The sequence below is a fragment of the Ammospiza caudacuta genome, chromosome 16, assembly GCF_027887145.1.
Source record: "Ammospiza caudacuta isolate bAmmCau1 chromosome 16, bAmmCau1.pri, whole genome shotgun sequence".
In the NCBI taxonomy this organism is placed as follows: domain Eukaryota; kingdom Metazoa; phylum Chordata; class Aves; order Passeriformes; family Passerellidae; genus Ammospiza; species Ammospiza caudacuta.
In genome coordinates, this window is record NC_080608.1 from 18,565,301 (window position 1) to 18,593,252 (window position 27,952).

Sequence of the window (27,952 nt, forward strand, 5' to 3'; positions counted from 1 at the left end):
GTCAGAAACCAAACTCTGCACAAATTCTGAAAGAAATCAGACCTTTGATTTAACCTATTAAGCTGGAAGATTAACCTGTTACTTGGAATGTGTACACAGCAGAAGCAATGGTGAGAACTGTACCTGCAGAGCTCAGTGCAAACTGACAGGGGGAAAGCAGGGTGCAAGTATGTGGGAGGTTTCCAGTGACTGCCATTCTGCGTTAAGGCTGTTCCTCTTGTCTGCAAGCCTTCTGTTTCCCAAAGGTAAATCTGTATTGGGACATGCCTGGATGTGGAATAATATTAATAATATGGGAAGGAAAGATTCCTTTTATACCAAATTAATGTGGGCTAAGCAACAGGGGCAGGAACAGAGCCAGAGAAGGCCAGGAAGTAACAGCTCCAGAAAATACAGAGGAGGCCATAGGCATATTGCTCTGTTTGGAGCTGTCTCGTTGTGTCTTCCCTTCAGCCACCTAGGAAATAAAAAAGAGGGATGAATCCCAGTTAGACACATTTATGCTCAAACTTCTGGCTGCAGAACCTCTGGTTCTGAGCACTAGTGTGAGACTATTGTAACTCCTGTGGCCAGACATACAGCCTCCTATTTTTGCTTGTCTGTGGAAGGACTAACTTAAGGCAGAGTAGTCCAGTGTTCTGCATGCACATGGCATTCCTTGTTTTGATGTCCAAAGTCACATATTTCCAGATCCAAGGTTTTTCAACTACTGTCTCTAGGCTACTTGACTCACTGCCTTGTGAAGGCAACAAAGCATTGCGTACCTGGGACATTGCCGAAGAGAGAGATGTGCTGGCACTGTCTCCTTGGAAGCTTAGGGAAGATGAATAAAATAAGTCTTCCTGTCTTTCTAGAGCTGCCTGCTTCAGGTGCATTTGAGACCAAATGGTATTTTCTGCAAACAGAAGTAAAGTAAGAGTCTTACTGTGCTTTTGTTGTGCACACCTTGGAGTCTAGTGAGCAGAAGTCTAGAAAAGCTATTTTCGGAAAGGCACTCACAGGCTGTGTGGTCTTGATTTAGAAAATACATATTCTCTGTTTTCTGAATGGCCTGTCAGTTTGTGAGTTTACTTGTGACATTGAGCAGACTGCAGAAACAGTTTGAACTGTACTTGAAGACTTTTGGGGCCCCTCTGCAACTTTCCCAACTCTGTATTTTGTAAGGGGCAGGTTTGTAGTATCTCAGATGAGATGATTAAATTGTAGATGTGTCTGTAGTGCTGGGTGTAAGGCTTTTATATACTGTGGGAGGCAGGTTTAAGTATTAATCATTTATGTAATGATGCTGTTTTCTTTTATATCCTTTTAAAGCTTTTACAAACATAAAATATTTAAATCTCATTGAAGTATGTTGCTAAAACACTAGGGAAATAGAAGAAATACAGATTTAGGATTGCACAGTTGCATATAACAGGACTTTTGCAACTGCTATGCTGAATCTAGTAACAGGCTGCATCAGAAGCTACTTATCTTGACTGAGTAAATGAGAGGTGAGTACAGAAACAGGATAAGGAGGGGAATCCTGACCCCATAATCCTGGTGCACAAATGTGGTTACTCAGCAACCTATGGATACAGCATGTCTCATCTCCCCTTGGTGATGTTTTTGCAGTGCCCTTCATTTGAATGATGTTTGGAAATAGCTTCAAGGGTGTTCGAGGTGAACAGAAATGTTGCCAAAAGATACAGAAACAGTTCTTAGAGCAGATCCAGGCTGGTCCCACAGGTTGCAGAGGAGATCATGGATCATTGCAGAACATAGAACTATACACAAGAGCAATGCAACACAGAATCTTGAAACCACAGGATTTAAATTATTCTCTGCTGAGCTGTTTCTCTGTGATGTGATTGATGCTTACCAAGGCATTTGTTGCTCTCAAACATGCCGAGTATCTGGTCACACTTCTCCTTCTGGTTGCCACTGTTCTCACATGTACACCACAAGGAAACCTCCACGCTGGAGTTACTGACATAGTTGGGTGTCATGGGTGTGCCTGTCCCAACCCCCCAGATGAAAGAAGCATTATGAATCATGTTATACTGAAGGAAATGCTGCCCTGGAGGCAGAAGCCTTCCACTGTGATAAGTGTGTTACCCGGGCAATGTCAGGCTTGATGAACCTACCTGAAGTCTGCTGAGCTGTGAGAAAGTGTTGAGATCGCTACCCCTGACACAGGCACTCTGAAATGTATTGAGAACTGAAGCTGGTGCAAGCATTCAACTGTGATGTGTACACAGCAGACGTATTGGTGAGAACTGTACCTGCAGAGCTCAGTGCAAATTGATGAGGGGAAAGCAATGTAATGGTGCAAGCATTAAACTGTGAAGGATTTTTGTTTTAGGATGTGAAGGACTTGCGTGGACTCAGCTGACATATGGCAGCAAAAGGTACTCTTGCTTCTTGGGTAACTGGCAACACTGTGTAGGCAGGTGTCTTTTGACAAACAAATACTGCACACCTGTAGTGTGCCCTTCAGGCAGTGTTCATGCAGCTCAAAACTAGCAGAGCCATCTGGAAAAATTGAAGGTATAGTCTAAATTTACAGCTTCTGAGGTACTGCTGCTCTTTACATCCTCTTTTGAGCTACTCTGAAAATGTTTTAGTAGGTTGGTAGATAGTAAATAGTTAAAACCAAAGACGACCTTCCTTCTAACAGCTGGTAGTGCTATGTTCTGGCTGCCTCTGAGAACACAGTGCAACGCTAACAAGCCACCAGGAATCTAAAAGTCAGGCAGTGATGGAATGCTGTATTTAATCACTGCTGTGATGGGATGTAACTCCAGCATTAGGAATGACAATGACTTAGTTCAACAAGCCCACAGTGTACTGTTGCTGAGGTACTTGGAGTGCTTCGAACCAGCTGATGATGCAGAGATGCTTACAGAAATCTCAGACAAGGATGGGGCAAAGTACAGCAAAAAAATGCCATGGAAGAGCTCTCTTTGGACTGCATTTACCTCTGAGGCAAGGGAGAGCACTAGCATCCATCAGTAAGGCACATTCACCAGTATACTGAGTGCTACCTCCTGCAGGAGACCAGAATGGTCCTTCACAGCATCAGAGAGTGCCTACAAGCTTGTGGCCTGAAAGCATCCACCCTGTATCTTCCTGTGGATATCACTTACCAATCATCCCCATGTAAGCCTGCAGGCACGCAGCATGGTTGTGCAGAGAGCAGCCATCGGGAGATATGTCTGCAGGTTGACAATTTTGTTGGAAGTCAGCCAGTCGGGATCTGTAGGAAGGAAAATGAGACCATCAGTTTCGATGTTGTTCTCTTGGATAACATCCTCTGCTGCCTGACCTACTTGCAGATATGGTCTTCTAAGCAGGAGTCCAGAAGCCAGAGGCAATTCGGTTTGGTGTTATACTGGAAAGAACAATCAGGAACAATAGTTTTGCGGCGTCTTTCTCCACAAAATTCATCTTGACATGGACAGAACAGGATCCTTTTGGTGAAATCCTCAGGAACTTTCTCAAAGAAATTCCTTAGCCCTCTGTGGCACTTGCGCCGGTCACACACATCCTCACTTGCTGCTCCCTTGGTGCAGATGGAGGCATAGTCTGTGCGCAGACGAAAACACTTCTTGCTCAGATTACAGATGTGTGTTGCTCTCAAACATGGATTTGTTGCATCTCCTGCTAACTGTGAGCCTATAGAGCCACAAGAAACACAAAAACAATGAAGCAAGTCTCCGGAAGAGATTTGGTATGGAAGCACGAGCACTCCTCTCTTGATGGTCAGATTTGAAAAATTAAAAGCAACAAAGCAAACCAGTCCTTCTATGTGCCTGCCATATGACACCATGATTATACCAGTTACAAGACAGTATTTTTTTATACTAGGGTTCATAGTAGGGCGCTTGTTTTGGAATATGGATCATTGTGGGTTATTACCGATTTCGTGGGCCTGCATCTGTGGCTTTATTTATGCATGGTAGGAGTGAAAAATTTAGGCAAGTACCTAGAGCAGGCATTCCTCTGATTAAAGAGGCCATTACCCCAAATTGTTCTTATAATCTTCAACCCATGAAAAGATAAGAGAGGGAAGCATTATATCATGTAACCATTACAATTCTTACCTGATACCAGAGCTGCCAGTTTATTATAATCTGTCTTCCAGTGTTCTTCATTTGCTGAATTCTCATAGGGAGAGGTCTCCAAATTGAGATAACCTAGGCAAGATACAAGATATTTAATGCAGTAGGAGATGGGAGAAATGCTTTATGACCAGATTTGTTTGTTTGTTTGCTTATTCTTAAATGGATATTTTTCTTATTTATGCCTGGTTCTTTCCTCAGGCTGGATTTCAGAAATGCTCTGTCTCACTCAAAGCCAAATGCCAAGAATGGTTCTTCTGGAAATGCAAAGCTATTACTGTATAAAACCCTCATTACATTTTGTCCAGCTGGAATTGGGTCTATCTAGTGATTTGGATTTTTCAGCTTCAGTAAGTGTCAGGAGCTGAGCAGCACAGGCAGGGTCTAGTGGGAGGTCAAGTAGAAGCATCCCACAAAAGAAAGCAGCAGAACACTTAGGGATGCTATGGCAATATGTGTCATAATCACATGTGTTTTCAGTGATGGATAGACAGGACCATTTTTAGGTATTTTTCACAGCACTAAATCTAACTATCTCAGTGTAGCTATCAGGTTTGCTGGTATATTTGAAGGGCTGGTCCCATACCAGATCAGTTTTCTCTGCTCGTCAGAGTAGTAATGAATTCCCTTTACTAGGAGATATGGTTCCAAAGCAATTACCTACAGCACTGAGAAGTGGACATTGACGGTTTTTCACCTAGGGGGCGGGGGTAAGCCTTACTAGTACCTTGTAAATTTATATTACTTCATCTCACCATCTGTCATGCTGGAGTGAACGGTCCAGAAAATGCGTAAGCAGTGCTCCTGTCTCTTCATGCGCCGGTGGCACTTGCAGTGCAGCAAAGAGCTGTTCCCAAGGTCAAGCTCTGCATTCAGACATCTGACCCTGCTATCATGATCCAGTGAAAGGAGGCGAGTCTTGGCCAGGGCACAGTTTTCCAGGGTCCTGTATGTGGCATTGCAGGTGGAGTCAGAGAGACATAGCTGCTCTGCCATGACACAGTCACTGCTGGGCAGAGCCATGAGGTCTCCTGATCAAGTAGAGAAAAGAGTGTTAGGGCCCCAGTCAAAATGAATGCCACACAAGCATCTTGTAATTGTTCTGCAGGGATTCTGTCTTCAACAAGGACTTCTTGCAAGAAACAGAACTTGTTGGGATCTTTCATGTGCAGTAGTTAAGGGACAAGAGCTGTCTCTATTTAGAAAAAAAAAAAGGATGAGTATAAATGAAAGAGGGAACAAAAGGTTAAATAAAAGCCTCCATAATAATTTTGTTCATCTTGGCTGGGATCAGGGATTGCTCTGTATTTTGGGGACTAGTAAATGCCTGGAAAACTTGGGGTTGCTGAGGCCTGCTTTGAAGAGCTCTTCTATCTGGGCACGAAAACCACAGTGCAATAACCACATGGTAATACCATACTATGTACTGTGAGTACTGCTGCAATTATTAAAGTATATGCTGGTCATTAAGAGATGTAGCGAGAAAACCATTTGTAGGGTATAGAAAACAACTATTTTAATGAGCCTGAAGACTTAAGAATACGTATTCTTTGCACAATAAAATGAATCCTTAACAAAGGATGCAAGTAGCTTCATATGGAAGGGCTGATACGCAGTCAATTAAAGTACATAGAGCCCAGTCCCTAAAATCCCTGCCAAAAATGCAGATGAAGGCTTGGCCCATAAGAACCTCATGAAGTTCAACCAGTCCAAGTGCAGATGCTGCACCTGGGTCAGGGCAACCCCAGACCCAAGTCCAGACTGGGAGATGAATTGAGAGCAGCCTTCTAGAGGAGCACTTGGGGATTCTCAGGGGCGAGCTGGTCATGTGCACTTGCAGCCCAAAAAGCAAATATGTCCTGAGCTGCATCAAAATCAGCATGGCCAGCAGATCGAGAGAGTAGGTTCTGGACCCCACCTGCAGTGCTGCATCCAGCCCTGGGGCCCTCAGCACAGGAAGGACGTTAACCTGTTAGCATGGATCCAGAGGAGGCCCAAAGATGCTCTGAGACCTGGAGCACCTCCTGCTATGAGACAGATTGAGAGAGTGGGTGTTATTCAGCCTGAAGAAGGCTGCAGGGAGACCTCCACTGGATCCCCTTTCAGTACTTAAAGGGGACTTTTAAAAGAGGAGGGATAGCAACTTTTTATACAGGCAGATAGTGATAGGACAAGGGGGAACAGTTTTAAAATAAAAAGACAAGATTTAGATTAGATGTTAGGAGAAGAAGTTATTTACTCAAAGGGTGGTAAGGGCCCGGGACAGGTTGCCCCAAGCAGCTGTGGCTGCCCCATCCCTGGAAGTGTCCAAGGCCAGGTAGGAGGAGACTTGGGGCAACCTGGTCTAGTGGAAGGCATCCCTGTCCATGGCAGGGGGTAGACCAAGATGATCTTGAGGGTTCCTTCCTGCTCAAGTCTTTCTATAATTTTATGATTATGTTGTCGTGGGTAGATGAATTCAGTCTGTAATCTTTCTTCATTTCTGCAGCATATGAATCTATGTTTACAGTACAATTACAATGAAGTCTTGAAACAAGACAGTTTCCTAATAAAATTTATAGGCTGGTATGTTTCTTCCCTTCAGGTCAATATTCCTTGGCTGGCTTTTGGAAGTGACTGTGCTGAGCCTTACATCTACCTTTAGTGTTCTTTGGGTACATCATGTTACCTATCATTCTCTTGTTCAGCAGGTGCAGTAATACTATTTCAGTCTGCCATCACTATAAATTAGGAGGAAATCTTGGTACAACTCACATTGCCCAGAGTACCATCTTCCCCATGTAATTTGTTCTTCCACTTACTCATTTTTGCTAGCTGCATCATTTTATTTGCTGCAAGCAATAGAATGCCAGCCTGCTTCTCAAAGTTTCTACTTTCCCTACAGCTCAGTAATATTATCTAGGTACCTCTGTCCCACTTGTACAAGTTTCTTTGTTCTTCCAGCAACTTACTGTACTTTGTAATTCATCTGGCTCTTACATAGAGACTTGATGATTTTTCAAACTCCCTGAAAAATCTCTCATCAGGAATCCTTTGTATCCAGCACAGTGGGTTCTGGTGAAGGTGCTCTAAACCTCAACTTTAAAACATTCCTCCTCTAAACACATCATTTACTGTCTGTGCATTGTTATAAGCCCTGAAGTTTGGCAAGTTGTTTAATTTTTTTTTAATTTTGTCTTAGTAGTCCAGTAACAATGTGAAAGAATGGGAAAGCTAATTCTTTCCTAGATCTGTGGTCTAGGTTGCAGAACATGCTAAAGATGTATGTGAATTGGAATCCCATCTGTAGTTTAAAAAAGAAGTTAAAAGGTAATAACCAATTAACACATGATGATTATTTATACCTTAGAAAAAAATTGATAGGTAATACAATACACCTTTTCTATTCTCCCTTTTCAATGTCCTGTCATATAAATATGTCTATCTTGTTTCCCCTGGTGCACCATGCCATTTAAAGAGATGACAATTACAGAAGGGAACCTTTCCTTTATCAGTTACCAAAGAAGCGTTGGCTTTTGGACATGGCAAATTGTGGGAAATCTTTTGCAATCGTTGGCCGCCAGTGGCTACTGCAGCGTAAGTGCAGCAGCCCATCTTTTAGCAGTCAAAAAGTTGCAGCTTTTTCTGAGTGCAAAGCACCCCTAGACAGAAACTAGGAATGCTTCAGAGCAGTTTCTAATTTCCTTATTCCTAGTCGCATCAACCCTGACGACTGAACAAGAGTTGAACTGGGCAAAGGAATAATTTCAATCCTCAGCTCTTGTCATTTGGAGGCAGAGTAGAACAATCAACTGCATCTCTGCAGGAGTTCCTTGGATTGGTCTTCGCAAACCGAGCCTAGTCTCGGAGAACCAGGGGCCTTAAGCATTTCAGAGGGCGAATGAATGGGGGATAGGCATCAAAAACTGCTCTTGGTGAAGCCAGCGAGAGCGCGGCGCAGCCGGGACCAGCTCAGGCGAATGAGTCTCCGCATTGTGCCTATCCGGCCGCGTTCAGGGATCGGCTCCCGGCATCTCCTCTCGCCTTCTCACGCCTTGCCTCCAGGGCAGACGGTCCCCTCCCCAGAGCGTCCCTCCAGTTTGACCGCAACCACACCAGAGGTCCCCCGTTTCGGGCCAAAGCAACAGCCGCCTTTCCTCTGAATCGCGAATTCTTCCCCGCCGCCGGCGCGCGGGGCAGCTGGAGCCGGTGGCCGGGAGAGCCGCGCAGCTTTTGGGAGCGCCGCGCTCCGCGCCCGCCCGGCATCGGGGGAGCAGCGGTCAGCCCGGCGACCGCGACCCCGGCGTCGCCCCTGCAACCCGCGGCGGGACCGGCGCGCGAGCGATGCCGCTGTCTGCCCGCCGGGAGAGGGACGGGGTCGTGCCGCCCTGCCCAGCCCGCCCCGCGCCCCGGGCGCTGTTACCGGCTCGGGAGAGAAGCAGCCCCAGGAGCAGCGCCGGCCCCATGCTGGCGGTCAGTGGCTCCGAGCGCCGGAGCTGCAGCTCGCATGCTGCGCGACCCCGCCTCGGCGCTGCTGAGCCCGGCCCGCCCCGTCGAGGTGCGGGCAGCGAGCACCGCCCCCGGCCCGACCCACCGCGGGTCCGCGGCCCGCCCGTGGCGGCCGCAGCGGGCGGAGGGGCCAGGCGGTCGGCGGGCTGGAGTGAGTTGGGGCGAGTGACGGGGGTCATCCAGCGGCCGCTGTCCCCGGGGCGATCGGGAAGCCGCTGCGCCGGGGGCCGGGCGGTGTAGGGATGCTTCAAAAGGGGCGTTTTGGAAGGGGCTGCGCAAGGGGTTTGTTTATTAGAATTACAAAGAAGAAGTTGACAATGGCCAGACAAAATCCTGTGTTTGAATAGAATTTATGCATCATGTATGAAGTGTATGAATATGCAACGGGCTATTGTTCTTAAGAGTTAATCCTTTGTTAGCAGGGGTCCTTTTTCGGGCTCGTGATGCCCAGAAAAAGATACCTGGACGTCTGTAACTCGTTGTTTTTATTGACTCATATTGTCCTAATTCAATTTGTCCAAATTGTTATTACTCTAATTGTGTTACTATTTTTATAACCATTTTATTACTATTAAACTTTTAAAATTTTAAAAAACAAGTGATTGACGTTTTTCACATTGATTGATAGCATACTTCAGTACCGAGACCAGAGCTGTGATTGCACACCCTCGGGGGCCTATTTGGGTAAAGGACAGTAAGTCTCCAACTTAGGAGAGTCTCCTTCACTCTGGAGGGATTGTTCTTGGAGGATACAGAGGCAGACTGGCTTTTGAATAGATTCCCCAAGTGATTCTTTGGTCTGTGGATGGGATGACTGAGCTTGTGGCTTCCTTTTGGCTTTGTTGTGAAGGCTCTTATTTCAGTTTCTTACCTGGTGCTGGCTCTGACTTGATTGAGCTGTGTGTCTGCAGCCACACTAAAGATGGCATTTCTGAGAGCCCATATGGCATTTAGGCAGCATCCTAAAATCAAATTAACCAGTTCGGAAAAGTTACAGTCCAACACATGCACATCAAACATTAGTATATGAAAATGGGGCAAATGTTTTAGTAAGTCTGTTGTTTGCATAAATAGAGAGACCTACCCCATCTGCCTGAAAACCCCAGCAGAAAGGGTAATAACTGTCCAGATACATTAAGTATTCAATGCACATGAATATCTAATTCACTGGTGCCCTCTTCTTCTTGAGTTTTTAGGAAAGATTAGTCCTCCTGCTTACTGCAAGGAACTGGTGTGAGAATTCTTTTGCGTGGAATTTACTGTATATCACCATATTAAAGCAAGTAGCAGTTCCAGTGATACACTAGACATTTCATCTTGACATCCATGACTACCACAGCCAGTGAAAAGTGGGTTTTGCCGAGGATGTATTTTGTTTGCTGTAGGTGTTGAGTTACTTAGTTGTACCTTATTTTGAATAGCGTTAATCTTATGAAGATTACAGCATGCTGGTGCTCCTGTTGCTTTTTTTGAGGATTTGACCACTACAACCGTTCTTCAGTCAAAACCAGAGCATGTTACTGGGAAGTGCAAAGGATGCTGAGTCTTGACCATTTGTTGGGAGTACTATCAGAGAACTACTGGGGGAGGTAGCACAGAGGAGGGCTGAGGAAACACTTTTATGCCTGGGCTAATATTTACAGCACCACACTCTGCTCTTTACAGGGCTAGAGACAGACAGCAGATATTCACAGCTAATAGTAACACCTGTGCACTGCAGTAATATTAACCTAATGCAAACAACCCAGCAGAAGTTGATGTCTATATTTATGGAAAACCAAATAAAAACCTCCTCCATTTCCTAGCATGAGTGCTAGTGCCCTAAACAGCTCTGGCTGCTCATTGCCAAAGAAGGTTCAGGGCTTTGACATCTATAGCAGCTACCCCTAGTTTTGTGTTTCAGTCCCTGGGACACTTGGCCACTTCTGGCTCAGACAGTTTTACTTTTTGTTCCTATGAGTAAAGAATTCTAAACTGCCCTTGTATTTTACCCTGAGTGTGGGTCTCAGCAGGAAGGTCAGAGATGTTTGGGTGTCTGTCTGATTAAGTACAGTCATACAGCTCAATGGGTAGACTATATCTTTGGTGAGAATAACTGTAAGTCATTCTACAGGAAAAGGGAAATAAGAACTTTATGATTATAAAAATTCAGAATGAGCAACAGACATGCTGAACAACATAGCTTCAGTCTAGAGGGACTTTGAGAAATGAAAGAACCGAGTTAACAGATGCCTTATGATGTTTAGGAAGGACCATCGCATTCTGAAACAGGGCACAGCAACCCATGCATCTTTCCTCGCTGAGGACTGAGTGGATGAGAAGCAGTCCTGCTGGAAGGACCTGGAAGTTGCCATGGATATCAGTAAGATGTGACTGTGAATAAAACAACCCACACACCACACTGTACTAGGAAGAACATGGCCAGAGACTGAAAGAAGTTTTTAATGTCTGCTTAGCAGTGGAGTGGCCACACCTGGATTGCTGTGTGCTGTTTCCTGCCCCTTAAGTTCAAGGGGTATGAGGAGGAACAAGAGAGGGTCCAGTGGAGGGCTACCAAGATGGTAGCACATGACCTACAAATTGATTATCAGACCTGGGCTTCTTTGAGAGACCATCTACTACCACCCTACAGCTACTTAAAGGTGAGCTGCAAAGGTGATAAACCCAAATGGCAGGTGATACAAGAAATTATGATGGCCATAAATTTCATCTTGGGTTGTTCAGGTTGAGTGATATGAAAAACTTTTTCACTAAGATGTTGGTGCAGTGCTAGAACAGGTTATCTAAAAGACTCTGTACTGACTAGTACAAAGATGTTGGATCAGAAACTCTCTAAGTCCCTTTTCACCAACTAGTTAAGGCAATGGTTAGTGTGCACATGCTTGGATGACAGAAGCAATTTAAGGCGTGAGCAGCTCAGAAGAAAAATTATTTGTAAAAAAGGAAAGCAAAAATATTTTTTTAAGAGAAGAAAGGAGGAGTACCTTGTAACAGCACTGCTCTACTACCTAAAGTCTAAATTTTTTCAGAGGCAAGAACGTAGACAAAATAAGTAGTTTTAATAGTGCATTATGCTGTATTTTGATCCAAAGACATTTAAGTGATGCACTGTGAGCCCATTTTTCTGATCCATGATATCCATGATGCATCTCTCCTTGTCTCAAGTGAAGCTTAATTAGCTTGTAGGACAGTGGATCTGGCAGAGGCAAGACAGACTCAGGACTTAGGGGTCATAGCTGTTCAATGTAGTGAGAAAAATAATGTCATGGTTTTGGAAGGGTATTTCTCAATTTAGTTCTCCCACTAAAACTTTGCTGATTGCTCCCCTGCCTTCCTTCAATTGGAAGAACAAAATGCAAAGATCATGGGTGGAGATAAGAAACAGGAATGAGATAAGGAATAGTAACAGCAACAATATTAATAACAAAAGGTATAGACAAAGAAATTATTTGCACAGAAAGTCCAACAATACTCATTGGCTCTTCCCAACCATGCTTTCCCCCACCAGAAGGAACCCCTTCTCCTCAGAAGTGAGAGTTCCTTTCTCTGCCCCCAGCAATGATTTGAGGTGGTATCAAATATATTAGGGTATTGGCCATGCCCACTCTCACTGATCTGTGCCAAAACCAGAACAGGAACCAAATCAAAGATTTTATTTCCTGTAGGCTTGGAAGGTACTTAAACAGGTATTAAAGCAATCAAGTTAAAGAACATGGATTAGATTATTTCTTCTCGTTTCAGCAGCAGTCCTGCAGCTGCTTTCCACAGTGAAATGGACTGGACTTCTATTCATTCAAGCCATGAGACAGAAGACTCATAGCTTCATTAGGCCACAAAGATCAGTGATGCCACTCTGCTGACACCTTCACTGCCTTTCAGAGCTGTGGAACACAGAACATGAACCAGTAGGTTCTTATTTTAATCACTCTTGTAGGTTCCTTTTTTAATCAGTCCTGTAAATTTTCTCCTCTTTGCTTGTGAGAGAGATGGGCACATGGCAGGGCAGCAGCACGGGGGCTGTTTACTTTACATCTTATCAGCAGCATTATGTGCTTTAGAGACTACCAGGAAAGACTGAGGTACAAGCTGCTCCTACTGAGTCAACATATGCCCAGGCAGCCAGGAGGGCCAACCATGTCCTGGGGTGCATCAAGCAAAACATTGCCAGCCAGTCAAGGGAGGCGATTGTCCTGCTTTACTGTGCACTGGTGCAACCCCACCTTGAGTATTGTGTGCAGTTTTGGGCACCACAATATTAAGAAGACATTAAGCTACTAGAGACCATCCAAAGGAGGCCACGAGGGTAGAGAAGGGACCGGAGGGGAAGCTTATGAGGTACAGCTCAGGTCACTTGGTTTGTGACCAGGAGGAGACTGAGGGGAGACCTCATTGCAGTCTTCAACGTTCTTATGAATGGAAGTAGAGGGGCAGGTGCCAATCACTTCACTCTCGTGACCAGTGACAGGATTTGAAGAAAAGGCATGGAGCTGAGTCATGGAGGTTTAGGTTGGGTATCAGGGAAAGGTTTTTCACCCAAAGAGCAGTTGAGCACTGGTACAGGCTCCCCAGGACAGTGGTCACAGCGCCAAGCACCTGAGTTCAAGAAGTGTTTGAACAGTTTGCAGGCACATCATGGGATCCTTGGCATGTCCTGTGCAGGGCCAGGAGTCAGACTTGATGATTGTGATGGGTCTCTTCCAACTAAGCAAATGCTATTATTCTATGATTCTGATACATACAGGACTTTGGACCACTGCACAGAGTAGCTGTACCCACATAGATGAGGCTTTCTTCACTAATTTTGCCCCTGGAAACAGGGTTTCTAGGACTTCCAATTTCTTCATCTGTCCTCAGGAAAATCCTCTCTTGCTTCCTATTCCTTCTGTTTTTTTAAAGCATCCAACAAAGTACTTGCCTGAAGAGCTATCAGCAAGAGTGTTGACAGCTGAGGAGGATACCTGAATGCACTCAGGGAGATTTTAACTGAGGTTTTTTATACAGACATGAAGGTCAGCCAGCAAAAATGTAAAGTGAGATTCTCTGGGCCATAGGCAATTGTGCTCCAGGAGACTAGGGCTGCTTCAGTAATGTGTTAGAAGGCTTGCCTCTGAGGTTTGGCATGCAAGCCAAATGGATAACACAACCCATTTTTTTTAAGTAGCCACATATAGCACAGACTCTGAATTAATTCTTGACAAACTGTTGGAAACAAGTAGTAGTCTCACAGATTGCCACAAACAACTTACATGCACCAGATTATTTTTTAATTACAGGCAAATTAATGAATTAATATTCCTTAGCCTATCCTCTTGTCTCTTTCCACACAGGTGGGTTTTTGCCTCTTCCAGGTGCCTGGGATCAGAGCCACTCTTCATGGTTTTGTCACTATTTCAACCAGTTCATGAAATAATCCGAGATATTTAAGGGTCATCTAACCCAGTGGGCCTTGAAACACATTTTTCTAAGCACTCTATCTTTGCCAAACATATTTACCTTGCTATTATTAAACTGCTCTAGTGAGTGTCAGCACAGGCAGCCAGCAGTCAGGAGAGCCACAAACCCATGGCTAAAGAGTAATTTATTTCCCTTCCTTTGCTAACTGGGGAATTCCCACAGCAAACCCTTAGCAGATGCATACAAGGGAAGACATAGGCGCCATTAAACTGGGGACATGCCAGAGGATCATTGGAGTGTTCACCTCTGTTTAGTAAGGATTATTTCCAGCTTCGTGTTTACAATCCTCCTCTACAGACAGTCATCTGCTTTTAACCCATTTGTTCCAACACAGTCGCTAGCTGGCAGTTCCAATTATCACGTTGCTTTTTGTCCACCGAATTCCAACACAGAACACACAGATCTGTTAAAACATACCATGGTTTATCTGAATGGAATGTGGGAGGTATTTCAAAAAGGACCGTGTGAACGTAGATCAACTGTATGAACTTCAGGTACTAGGAAGGTTTGTGTAATAAATAACTTTAATTTGTTCTTCAAGAAACTGCACAGAACTTGCTTGGTAACGTCCTTGTCGTGATTTATGTAGTGGATTCTCAGGATGAGCGGATACTGCAGCGCTGATCCACTCCCAGAAGCACGGGACAAGCGCAGGAGACCCGGCTGCAATAGTGGCAAAACAGAAGCAGAACCGATTTGAATGACTCCCTATTTTTCTCATGCAGAGAGAGCTTTCTAGGAAGACCTGCAGCTACATCCCAGGATCCACCTCCCAGCTTTTTGTAAGCACCCTCCTGGTCCACTCCCTGCAGCCCCAGCCGGCCCGAAGCCGGCTGTGACCCGGGAGTACCGAACGAGCCCGGAAGGGCCCGGCCCGGCCCGGCCCGGCCCGGCCCCGCTCCCCTCGCACGCCCACGGTCAGCGGACAGGAAGCGGAAGCGCGCAGCGCCTCGGTGGCGGCGATGCCGCTCGCGTGGGCCCAGCCGCGTCTTTCCGGTTCCGCTGCAGCGGCGCGGGCGGCGAGTGACGGGTCCCGGGTCCTTCCGCGGCGCCGAGGGCGGCGCGGCCCCGCCCGGCCCATGGACCGGCACAAAGTGAAGCGGCAGCGTCTGGACCGGATCTGTGAAGGTGAGGCGGGGCGGGCGCCTCTCGGCAGCTGCGGCAGCAGCGGGCGGTGGGCAGCGGCACCTGCCCCCACGGGGACCCGCTGCGCGCTTGTGGAGCTGAGCGTCCGCCTGGCCGGGGGCGAGCAGGGCCTCGCCGCACGCGGAGGCGCTGCCTACGGCCTTCTGGGAAGGGCCGGATGCTATTGACTGTCGGAGGTTCTGTGGACGTACAAGTTCTGCTCACTTAAGGGGGAAATATTATCTGGGCATGCTGGGATGGAGGGAGGGCCGGTCACTGGGGAGGAGGTATGAAGCGACTTTGTCACTCGTTTCAGGAGCCAGGAGTAAGACGGCATGCTGCTGAGCAGATCACCTCTCATATATTATTATTGATAATGCATGCTTTATTTTCCTTCATGTAAGTGGTGGTTGTGCTTTTTTTCTCAGTGTCTTTTCCCTGTGTTTTGTCTTCATGTGTTTTGCTTTGCCTAATCTGTTCCTAAATGCTATTAGCTACTTGTTGGACTAGCAGATGAGGGTTCCAGAATTCTTGTCTGTTATGTAATCACTCCTGCTCACTTTCTTAATAGGCATACGGCCTCCTATTGTGAATGGCCCAATGCCAGCACGGCCACTGGTTGCACTCCTGGATGGACGAGATTGCACTGTGGAGATGCCCATCTTGAAGGACGTTGCTACAGTGGCATTTTGTGATGCTCAGTCAACTCAGGAAATCCATGAAAAGGTGGGTAAGAAGATGTGCAAGATTCAGAAGTAGAGCTTTGCCTCTTAGTTAATCAAACCAGATATTGATTTGGACTGGTTTTTGTTATAGGTGCTGAATGAGGCAGTGGGAGCTCTGATGTACCACACCATTACCCTTTCTCGTCAGGATCTGGAGAAATTCAAAGCCCTCAGGGTCATTGTGCGTATTGGCAGTGGCTATGACAATGTTGACATCAAATCCGCTGCAGAACTAGGTATGATGACACTGTTAGGTGTCTGTTGTGATCAGAACTGAATGTGAAATTGAACACTGAACATCTTTTTGTGCTTTTTGAGTTGACTGCGTTTAAAAACTTCTATGTACAAAGATTTGGAGCTGCTCAGTATCAGGTATCTTTAGGAAGCTGACCAATAGAGGGGCTGATAGGGGCTTAAAAGAAACATTCTCAGTTTTCAGATTGCTCTGCTATTGATGTTGGTGTCTTTGTTGTTGTTTGGGATTCAAGAATCTGAATATGATGTCTAGCTAACTTTTAGTGAGGTGACTTTGGTCTTTTTGTGACACCTGAGCAAACTGCTGTCTGAAAAAAGCTGCTTGCAAATGCTGATGCCAGATAAACTCATTGTAAATGCTTCATGAGTTTTTTCCTTAATTTTGCATATGCAAATAGATTCTGATATAAAACTTTATTAGTTATCCCTTTGGAATCCTAGGCATGTGAAAAGTGTCTGAATCAGGTGACAAGATGATGTTATTTACTAAACAGATGGTAGTGAGACTTCTGGACCTTTTAGTCTCATAGGTGAGATGTGTCACTCAAGTGTCCTTCCTCTTCTTTTTTGAGTTTTACAGGTGTAAGGGATTCTAAAGCTTCCTTAATGTAATGCAGGTCTTGTTAAGGTTAAATCAAATACAGGTATTAGTATATAAAATTGAAATAGGCAAGCATTGCAATTTTCAGATCTGTAAGAACAGGTGAATTTCTTATAAATGAATAGTGTGTATTGGGCTAGTGCTTGAATTAGGTCAAAAGAACCTTTTCATTTGGATGATTCAAAGGAATAGTCTTAAGAGTTCCTGTCAAGGTCCTTGGCTTTCATCCAGCCATATTTGTGCTGAATTTGGAACCTAACCTAGTCTTAATGCTTCTCTACTTAAGGTCACCATCCATGTCTTTGATTCATTCAGATTCAAAGATTTCCCTTTTCCTCCACTGCGCACTCATTAATCCAAGGTGAAATGAGTCAAAATTCCTTCACCATCAGACCATTGCTTGCCACTTTTGCTGTGGAGTGACAGTGCAATGACCCTTACATGTGGCCAGATTTACTTTTTAATGGGCAATTAATGGTTGTTTTCATGCTTAGCCAGGCCTTTTAATTCATTCAGAGGTAAGATACTGTTCCTTGTGAGTTCTGAATCTTCAGACCAAAGGGCTGTTGTCTGTGTTTGTTCATTACATTTAGGTATGATACTGTATGTTAACACAATCTTTGTCTGGCTGTGTAACAGATGAATGCATGGGGCTTGTCTAGAGGTGAATGAGATGGCAACCAGTGAGATTAAGAGAAATTGGTGTTTTCTATCACCCCTGCTCATGTCCTCTGAGTTGTCTGTGTGGCATTATGGCAAAATTGGAAATAGTTTGATAGAGAACAACAGTCGGATATCTGGGGTTGTCTGTGGCCATTGCGCTCCTAATTCTCATGGTAAAGCATGGTCTGAGTTTAGCCAAATGTTTCCTCTGACTAGGCTTACGAAACAATGATGCCTTCAACCATTGCCTAGATTTAGTTTCCAGTTTTTAGCTAGGTGGTGGACTTTTGAGGTAGAAGAGTTGCCTTGGTTTGGCAAGTGACTAGGGTTATATTTGGGAATAGACCATTTTTCCATCTAATTATTTTTATTTCTTTGGTGGTTTGTCAAACGAAGGATAGCAGGAATGAAATTTTATGTTTCCAGCCTCCACCCTCCTATTTTTTTTTTCATAGATTGTATCAGAATCTGGTTGAAGTTCTGAGCAGAGTTCCATCTTTCCCTTTTCTGATAGTAATTTATGTTTCTAGGACTTCAATTCTGTTTGCATTACTAATTTACTTGATAGTTGTAGCCATGGGTTTTATGGTCCTTGTGTTTGTATGTTATTCTAGAGTGGGAGTGCTATTTTTAAGCTTGACTTCAAGTGGATTTAGAGAAGCTCCTGGGACTTCTGTCTGCATTTAATTAGTTAGTTAGTTATTGTTGCTCCTGGGGAGGCTAATGAGTGAGCATCTGGACCATGAGGCATGAGGAGCTCAGCCATTTGTCTCAATTCTTCTACAGAATGCCTGTTAATTTGTCAGGAGTATCTGTGGAAGGAGTGCATCTTTTTGAACGCAGGTCTTTTAAAACAGTTAGTTGCATGTATCACTTGTATGGCCCAGTTTTCTCATTTCAGCTTTTTTGTTTTTCTGCTGAGTATGATAATCAAATACATATTTATAAAGAAGGAATGGTATTTCCTGGGGGATTGAAAGGACGGCTGGTCATCTGTGTTGTAGTAGAATGAGGTTCTGAAATGAATCCTGTGTTTCTTGAGTTCTGGAGTACTCAGTTATCTTTTGGCATTTGTGCTTAAAGAGCTTTATGTTGATTTAGGATTGTGATGCTAAAAATCTTATATGACCTCTATGGCTTTGCAGGCATTGCCGTTTGCAACATCCCTTCCTCCTCAGTAGAGGAGACTGCTGACTCTACCCTCTGCCACATCTTGAACCTCTATCGCCGTGTTACTTGGCTACATCAGGCTCTGCGGGAAGGGAATCGAGCCTCAAGCGTAGAACAGATTCGAGAGGTAGCTGGAGGTGCTGTGCGTATCCGTGGGGAGACTTTGGGCATCATTGGACTCGGTAAGTGATGGGAATTGTTAGACTGAAAAGAGAACTGTGAACGTTTTTGGGAAGCTAAGAGTCACATACTGAGAAAAGTGATAATTCTACAACTGTTCTTTGTGAAACACACTGACTCCTAAGGAATGCTAGTGCCCTATTCTGGATATCTTCAAGATCTGGGTATATGTCAGGGGATTGGTTACTCTTTTTTTGATTCCAGATGGTTAGAAGAATTGGAACATTTATACAGCTCTTCTCAGTGACTGTTTCCCTCTGTGCTAAGTACTGTCTCAGTAGCAAAACTGCCTGAAAGGTGGCTACCAATTCCTTCTCCAAGTTCTTGTAGCCAGATTATTATCTCTGTCTCAGAGTCTAGATTTGGTTTGAAAACAGAACTGCTTCTTGACTACGTTCTGGCTATTGCATGGGGAGGAACTAGAATTAGTTACATAGGAGCAGCACTGAATAGCCTCCTCTGGATCCCTATGGCAATCCTAGGGGTTTCCAGGGCTGCAGTACCTTGGCCCCTGGTAGTAAACTTCAGTGTAGGCTCCCAGTCTACCCCAGTATCTTGTCTTTAAAGTTTGTTTTACCTTTCCTTGATGATTGTGGGTTTTCTTTTGTGAAGGCCGAGTTGGACAGGCAGTGGCTCTGCGAGCCAAGTCCTTTGGCTTCAACGTGATTTTCTATGATCCCTATCTGCCGGATGGAGTGGAGCGATCCTTGGGTTTACAACGAGTAGGAACCCTGCAGGATCTACTAATGCACAGCGATTGCATCACATTGCACTGCAGCCTGAATGAACATAACCATCACCTCATCAATGACTTCACTATTAAACAGGTGCAGCAGGAGCTTGATTTCCCCCACAGAGCACTGTGGAAATGAATGCAAACCAAAACTGCTGCTTTCACAGAGGCTGAGAGCGTGTGAATCCTGCTGCCTCTGTTGTGTGCCTCCTGCTGCCTTTGGAGGCTGGGAGCGTGTGGATCTGGGTGCCTGTGCTTTGTGCTGTATAGAATTTTATGTTAAGAGAAGAACAGGATTGGCTCTTCTTGCAAAGTAGTTTCCTTTATAAAGAATATTTTAGGTGATTCCATAATTTCAAATTATCTTTAAAATAATTTACTGCACTGGTTAGAGATAGATGTGGCATGGCTGGGACTGTGTACATTGTTTTACACAGTGCTGCCAAAGCCTCTCTGCCCAAGCCCACTGCAAAGCCAGTCTCAGGCTAAGTGGTCTATGAATGTTTTCCAGTAGTATTATGAGAGACATTTGGACATTGTAGTCCAGTTTTGTGTAGCTGGATACTTGAGTCATGGTTCCTGTCCTTTTTTTTTTTTTTTTTTAATGTAGTAGGATGAATATGGAGTGCAGAACTTAGAGTTCCACTTTTGCCCTTGTTGTCTTATGGTTTTGTTTGTTGATTTTTAGAGCAAATTTCTCAAGCATTGCTTGCAGGCATTTCCCCTGTGGGAAGCTTTGCAGTGAAAGCACTCCTAGTTCCTCCAGACCTCATCTAGTCACTGCAGACTCCTGCTCATTTCCAGTAGATTTCCCAAGATTCACTTAGCTTCCATGAAAAGTCTCATTCTCAATGCATGTACTATTTTTCTTCTTTCAGATGCGTCAGGGCTGCTTCTTAGTCAACACAGCCCGGGGAGGGCTGGTAGATGAGAAAGCCTTAGCACAAGCCTTGAAAGAGGGGAGAATCAGAGGAACAGCATTGGATGTGCATGAGTCTGAACCTTTCAGGTAATGTTGTACCTGCATGCCTGCTGCTGTCTGGTGGTTCACCTAAACTGGATGGTTCTTTTGGCGGTTTGGTGGGTTTGGGTTTTTTGGGGTTTTTGTTGTTATTTGGCTTACAGATGGGGTTATCACTTCTGGAAAAAAACCTTCTTCTTCCCCCCAGTTTTGCTCAGGGGCCGTTAAAAGATGCACCCAATGTTATCTGCACCCCTCACACTGCTTGGTACAGTGAACAGGCTTCCATTGAATCCAGAGAAGATGCAGCTAAAGAGATCCGTAGAGCTATTACAGGTAATGAAGATTTGCAGCTGCTGCTAAATTTTGTTAGTTCACTGCAAGGATTATGCTGATTGCTCTGAAAACTTAGACTCATTAAGTGGTTTATGGGACTGGCGTGTAAGTTGATAATTGTATCTTTGGCTTCTGAGAATTCTTGTACCTAGTGCCAGAGTGGCTCTTTCCCTGGGAAAGCCTTTTTACCCACATCTTCCAAATCCTTTGCAATAATTCCTTTGATAGTTTTACTGTATGTTTTTTTCCTTGAGTAGTACATGTTGTCTCTTGAAAAAAGTGAGGCTTGGCAGTTGCAGTTTGTGGCAATAATTTTTACCTGATCATAGAAGTGGGAGGAAAAGATCAGTTTCTTGCCATCTCCAGACACCAGATGATTAGAGGAGAGTCTCATGTATCCAGTGTGTCCTGTGGAAGTGGATGAAAAGATTTTGCGCTTTTCCTTTCTACTTTCCTTTGTAAATGCTGCAGGGAACAAGTCTCTCCTACCTGTTTTCTGGGGGTTTTTTGTCATTCTTGATGCCTTTGCAGGTCATATACCTGATGCTTTGAGAAACTGTGTTAATAAGGAGTACTTGCTGTTAGCAGCTCAGTGGTCCAATATTGATCCTGCAACTGTCCACCCAGAACTCAATGGAGCTGCAGCTTACAGGTGAGATACATAGGTTATCCAAGCATATCTTCCTGCTGAAGTAGGCCAGGGCTTTTGAGAACTGCTTGTACCTGCAAACAGGTATGTCTCTGTTCCTATACACTCTATATATAGAGTTCTTTCTTGAAACTTAACAGCAGCACTTCTAAAGGTGTACGAGTATTTAACACGTACTTGGTCATATTGAGTTCCAGCTGCATATTGGTCAGTATTTCCAAATCCTTGGAAGACATGCCCAAGAGATACCTTAATATAAGAAAGCCTGCTGAATGTCCTAAAAAAGGTCTGCAGCTCTACATTAGAAGTTGTGCATAGCATTAGGGCTATATAAAAACAAAGCACAGTTCTTACATGTAGCCCAGATACAGACTATTACTGAGTCACTGTTCCAGTGGATTTGTTCAGTAGTCTAAACAGAGTGCATTTGAGTTTATCTGCTACAAACCTGTAAAGTGATTGTGGACGGGTTGCTTCCCTTCTGTTTGTCTCCCATCTGCAAAGGTAGGAAATATATTTTCCTTCCTTCTATGAGAGATCTAGAGAAGTTGAAATGTATTTATGGAGAGGGCATAGGGAAGCAGAATGGAAGTGATGGAAGAATAGTTCATTAGCAATTCATGACTGTCACTCTCCTATTTTTCATCTTGCATCTAGCTGTTTTATCAGTTCAGCCTCTTACTTTTTCTGTCTTGGAGCCCAGTGAAGGATAACTGCAGCTTACACTCTTCCTGCTGATGGGGAGGGAATTCCTAGGCCTCCAGGTGCCTTCATAGAGTGCCTCACAATATTTTCAACTGGAGATAAATTTTGTATCTGTTTTCAAATGCTTAGTATGTGACCTCAGACCGTCTGGGTCTGTCTGCAAACAGGTGTCATTTGGCATTAGGATACCACTGCTTCTCCTCAGCTCTGGAGACTTTTTCTGTGTTCTATCTCAGAGCGTTTCTCTTAGAAAGAGGGATTTGTTTTCAGCACGTCTGAGGGCATAGCTCCTTTTCCTTCGAATAACTCTGTTGGACAAGCTTGTAATTTCTATGTTTTTGTTGGTTTTAGGTTTCCTCCAGGAGTAGTGGGAGTAGCCAACCCTGGGCTACCAGAACCACCAGTAGTGGAAGGGATTGTAGCTCATGGGATCCCTCCTGTTTCTCACTCTGCACCACGTACTCCTTCCCCAGGAGAGACAAGCAAACTGGATGCAGACAGAGAGATTCCTGCTGACCAATAGCAGCATGTTTCTCTCCTCTCCTTTGGCAGCAGAAAAAAGTAGGAGGGCATCTCCTCCTAGGACCTTTTTAACACCCTACAGACACTGTTTCCTGTTCACATGGGACAGGAGAATGCATTTCCTTGCTGACAGACTTTAGCTCTTGCCTTTATTTTGTAACCTTTTAGTTATAATTTCTTGATGAATCTTTCTCCTTTTCTGGGGCACGGCAGCAGTGACCTTGCCTCCCATTGGCTTAATGAATCAGTTCTCCCATGTATGTGCTTCAGTTGTCTGTGACAGGGAACTGTCTTTGTGTGCTTGAAAATGGAAGTGAAGCCACCTGATCAGGGATGGTCCTTGGTGGTTGAAACTTAAGTGCACACTTTTCAGTTGTGATTTGTAGCTTAAATTTAATTTGGCAGAACCTCTTTTAAGTGTAGCCATGGGGAATATTAGAAAAAATATTAGTGAATTGGAGAAGTTGTGATTATTGTCTTCATTATGCCCTTGATAAAAGGCAGCCAGGCTAAGCTCTCTGTGTTACTTTGCTTGTTTTAATTAACGTTTCCTGTGAGAACAGGCATAGCGCAGGCACTGTTAATGCTTGACCATACACAGTTTTCTCTATGCAGTTCTAGGCCTGAAGTTAAAAGTAGCACTGTCAAAGCCAGCCTTCTAAATAGTTTGGAAGGGATTAAAATGTCATCAAATGTATTTTGTTGGCAACCATGTTTGTGAGGTTTCAGAATTTTTCACCCTGGAGTCTATAAGTTGGAGAAGGTAAGAAAATGCTGAAATAGGAAAAGCGTGCACTGAGAGACAGCAAGTAGCAATAATGTGCAGCTGCAGTTGCAGATTCTTCACACAAAGTACCTCGTAGTCTATGGCAGTGTTTATCCACAAGGGATCCCTCACACTAGAATTCTAAGCTTTAAGATACAGATTTTGTTTTCTTTTTGCATAATTGCATCGGCTAGAAGTAACATCCCACTTGTCTGTGCTGGTGGAGAAGGCAGCTTTTAACAGTCAGGAAAAAGTTCATCACCCAGAAGGTGGTTAACCACTGGAATAGACTCCCCAAGGAGGCTAGCACAGCACCAAACCTATCTGAGTTCAAGAAGTGCTTGGACAATGCTTGTCGGTACATTGTGGGATTCTTGGGGTGTCTTCTGCAAGGCCAGGAGATGGACTCCATGATCCTGATGGCTCCCTTCCAACTCAGCATAGTCTACAATTTTGTGATATACTCATCTCTATAGCAGGGCAGGGCAGCAGGGCAACGCAAGACAGCAGTTTGTTTTACATGAATAGGCTTTGTGATACTAAAAGGAGAATTAATACTTGCAGTTTTTCACCTGAAGCCAAGGCAGGATTGTTGCTGGCAAGTCTTCTCCATTTCACAAATGACTGAATATGAATCGCTTCTTTAAGGGGTGTGGAGTCTTCAGCAAAGAGGTTCCACAGAAGAATATTTTTCTTTAATTTCACATCTTCCTTTAATTTAATCTTGTTACACTTCAGTTATAGTCTTTCCATGTGCAAGATGTAACAATATCTGATTGATTTGTTTATGTTGTTTGGATATATTAAAGTAGGTGCTGTATGGGAGGCATACCCTATGTGTGGGTTTCTCTGCCTCCCTTGATTATTCTCTCTGTTGTGTGTCTGTGACTGGAAGATGAACAGATGGGAACAGATTGGTGAAAGAACTTGAAGTATGGACAAAATCTTCTGTTTAGGCTGTTTAGTTTAGGAAGGTAAGGAAAGCTTTCAGAATAACGAAGTTCTCAGATTTTTTTTTCTGGTTTAATTTTGTTTTTCCAATACTGCCTTCTCTGTAGTGGCTTACTACTAATACAGTGATTCATTCCTTTCTCCTCCCCTTCTCCACTCCTCTCAGAAATTCAAGAAAGGAAAATAGTCAAGAAGTAAACTTCAGGTGTTTTCTTAAAAATTTTACACTTGAGCTGTTTAGTATTAGTGAGATAATACTAGTTTTCTAGTGCTGAGTATCTTTTTTTGATAAGGTATTTGTCTCAGTGAAGATTCTTTGCTTCTATGTTTTTGTGGATGATTCTGATTCTACTTCACATTCATATACCTCCTTGGCTGCTCAGGTCTAGCAGATCAGACTGAGACTGGTGGTAGGCATGAGTTACAGGAGAACTTTTTCTGAACAAATGCCTGGAGCTCAGAAGCCCGTTGATTGCAGGTGTACCTAAAATAACCATCAGCACTCTCCTGAATTCTCTAATCTCTAGGAAATTCAGATTTCATAAGCTGCTGGCTCAGAAAGATCTTCTGACAGGCAGGTGTGGAAAAGTTTTCAGAGAGCTCATCTTCTGAATGAGGGAAGCAGTCTGTCAATAACTACTCTTTATTTGCTGCTGAAAATTCCTGCCCTGCTTAGGGGTTCAGGACTGAGATTATTTTGTGGTAATGGGCTTCTAGTTACGAGCTTTGAGGATCAGAGTACATTGACCTTGTCTTTTCTAGAGCACAATGCAAGATAGATTTATTTTTTTAGAAGAGGCAATTTATTTTTTTTTTCTTTGTTACTGCAAGTATCTCTATAGAAAGTCAAATAACTGAGCAGAGAAAGAGTAGAAAAATTTCATTTGGGGGAAATATGAGTTTCTCAGTTCATATTTTTGGTGGCTAGATACACTAGTGACTAGTAAGCATAGGAATTAAATGATTGATGATGTAAGAAATATTTCCAGTTATGGGTACCAAGGAGTTGAAGCTGACAGCATTGATAGTGGCTTGTTCTATCCAACACAATGTACACTTGTTATTGGATATGACAGTAATTTTCCTCTTGGTTAAAGCCACAGCAGAAAATGTTGAGGTAAAAATGAACAGAACCCTCGTCTTGTCCTCAAAGGACTCTCTTTGCATTTATAGGATTACTCTGCTTGTGTGCTGTTTGTACCTCTGCTGACAGCCTGAACCTATTATCACAGACAAAGGCTGTTCTGAATGGATAGCTCAAAGAAAAATTTACTGGTACTAAAGCATCCTGAGATCTTCTTTCCTGGAGTGCCAAGTACTTTGTCAGCACTCTTTGTTGTGTGATACACTGAACTTGCAGCTCCCCCTTCCAAGCTTAGTGCAGTATACAGAAATGGAGTGACTTTTTTTTTTGATGCCTTCTTTCAGAACTACTGCAGAGCTTTAATCCCAAAGAACAGGAGTCTCCCAGGGTGAGGCAGGTGTTCCCTAGCCGCACTAATCTGCTTACAGGAGGTGCTCACACTATCCCAAGGTACATTCTGTTTGTCAGGGTCACTGCTGCTGACCAGCTTTTTTTATAGAGGACTCAGAGTTTCAGAAATATATTTTTGTAGACAATGATTAAACTGTGAAACATTGAAATAAAGCATGTAAACAAAAAATTACAGCACTGTCCTCTGTACAGATGTTTTCCTCACTTCAGTTCTCTCCTGGCTCATTAGAAAATGTTTGATTACTGATCTTGGATATATTTTAATAAAGTTCTCCAAAGAACATGGCTGCTGTCTATGGAAGGGGTAGCCTTAGATACAGTATTGAAAAGGAGGGTTGAAAACCTGTACAGGTGAGTGTCCGCATCTCAAATTATTTAAATTCCACAAAATCGGTCCCTGGATCAGCCACTCTGGAAAGTTACTTTCTTTGTATGCTGTAGCATTTGCCATCACTCAAGGCTGTGCAGGTGGCAGTCTGGAGAAGAAGCCACATTCAGTGCCTAAGGGACACCTTTGGATGTAGGGTGCTGGTTACTTACCTGATTTCTCACAAGCTGAAATTGTGTTATCTGTTTTGCAGCTATTTAAGTATGTAGTTTAGCAGCAGTAGCTGTCTTTACCCTTTCACAGTAAAGCAGTATTTAAAATTAACACACAGCTTATGAAACTATTTTTTCTAACTTGTAGTAGAGGTTGGTGCAACAGAATTAGCATAGAAAAGTTGTTAGGTATTTTTTTAAATTGAATTTAATTCACGTTTTATGACTTATGCTGTCTGGGTCAATTATTAATGACACTTAGGAAACCCCTAGTATTGCTGAATTTTATCACTGTTGGCCCACCTGGTGCTGTATGCCATTGGAATATCCAGCACTGTGCTTGGGAGATGGGAAATGCTGGTCTGCTTTATTACAGTAATGGGAGTCTGAACTGGTGGAATGCGAAGGGGCATAGGGGCACTTGGAATCTTTCACATGGTGGTACTATTTGTCGTGCACAGCTGGTAATATTACTGTTTCAGTAAAGAAACTTAAGACATGAGGACAAAGACTGGTCTTCAAAGAATGTAGCAGATCTTGGATTTACCATGGCACTTACATCTAAGACATAATGGCTCTGCTACCATTCAGTAATGTTTCATGTAAGTACTGTACTTAAAAAGAAAAACAGGGGAGGGGAGTTAGTCAATCTAATGGTGTGTAGCAAATCAAAACTCAGAGATGCTGTACAGCACAGGAGGAGAGCACGGAGTGCTAGTGCCACTGATACTTTGAAGTTTTGTGTAGTTGTTCAGTTGGTATTAGGCATTGCCTTACCCATGTTCCAGTCAGTACATTGCATCCCTTTAACTAGAAAGTAACAAAGAGGAAATGTCATCCGCTTGAAACAACTGGGCACAATCATTTGAATAAATGGAAGTGAAAGCAAGCAAGTTGTCTTTGCTGTTGCTAATTCAGTGTCAAATGGGACTCTGCCAGAGTGAAGAAACAATATGTGCGAAAGAGCAACCTACTTTCACAAGAGTATCCTTGTGCTGGTATGGAGTATAGCATCTGCTCCTCATTACAGTTCCTAGCACTGCTACTGTGCCTTTACTGCAAAAGCAGAAACAGATACTATAAGATGATTAAGTATTTTGTGGTTCATGTTGAAAAGGGGCAGGTTTAGGACATTGAGCTGTGCTACATGATAACTGTTCAGATTTATGAGCTAATCATGACAGCTGAATTCATTCACCTTCTGATTTTGTATCTTAATTGCTTCCTAAATGCACCTGCTTTCCAAAATCTGCCTCACTGGAAAGTGAAGCACCCCAATCTGTGCGGTGCTGCCGGTCCTCTGGGGCCAGCAGCAGTTACTCATGCTATCTGTGGGATCCTGCCTGAGACGCGGGCACTGGTTCTCCTATGTGTTTACATCAAAATTTAGGTTAAAACTCCTTCATTTCTGCGATAATTCCAGGTTTTGGATTTGGCGGTCGTGTGGGATTCTGCCTAGGCAAGGCCCACGCCCGCCGACGGGCCCTCCCGCTCCGCCACGAGGCCCGTCCCTCCCGACGGCCCCTCGGACCG

General features: G+C 43.9%; 2 protein-coding genes across 2 annotated transcripts; one reads left to right on the forward strand and one right to left on the reverse strand.

The window, feature by feature from the left end:
- Positions 1–322: 322 nt before the first annotated feature.
- On the reverse strand, positions 323–8,545 carry GFRA3 (GDNF family receptor alpha 3). Its single transcript, XM_058815530.1, has 8 exons — positions 8,503–8,545; positions 4,856–5,131; positions 4,083–4,175; positions 3,309–3,654; positions 3,126–3,235; positions 1,859–1,993; positions 765–895; positions 323–457 (listed from the first exon to the last, which is right to left on the reverse strand). The coding sequence occupies exons 1-8, from the start codon at positions 8,543–8,545 to the stop codon at positions 323–325; spliced, it is 1,269 nt and encodes a 422-aa protein (XP_058671513.1).
- Positions 8,546–15,069: 6,524 nt separating this feature from the next.
- LOC131564591 (C-terminal-binding protein 2) lies at positions 15,070–26,357 on the forward strand. Its single transcript, XM_058815074.1, has 9 exons — positions 15,070–15,170; positions 15,739–15,893; positions 15,984–16,128; positions 18,557–18,763; positions 19,374–19,588; positions 20,373–20,503; positions 20,664–20,791; positions 21,323–21,443; positions 22,497–26,357. The coding sequence occupies exons 1-9, from the start codon at positions 15,122–15,124 to the stop codon at positions 22,666–22,668; spliced, it is 1,323 nt and encodes a 440-aa protein (XP_058671057.1). The 5' UTR covers positions 15,070–15,121; the 3' UTR covers positions 22,669–26,357.
- The last annotated feature ends 1,595 nt before the right edge of the window (positions 26,358–27,952 follow it).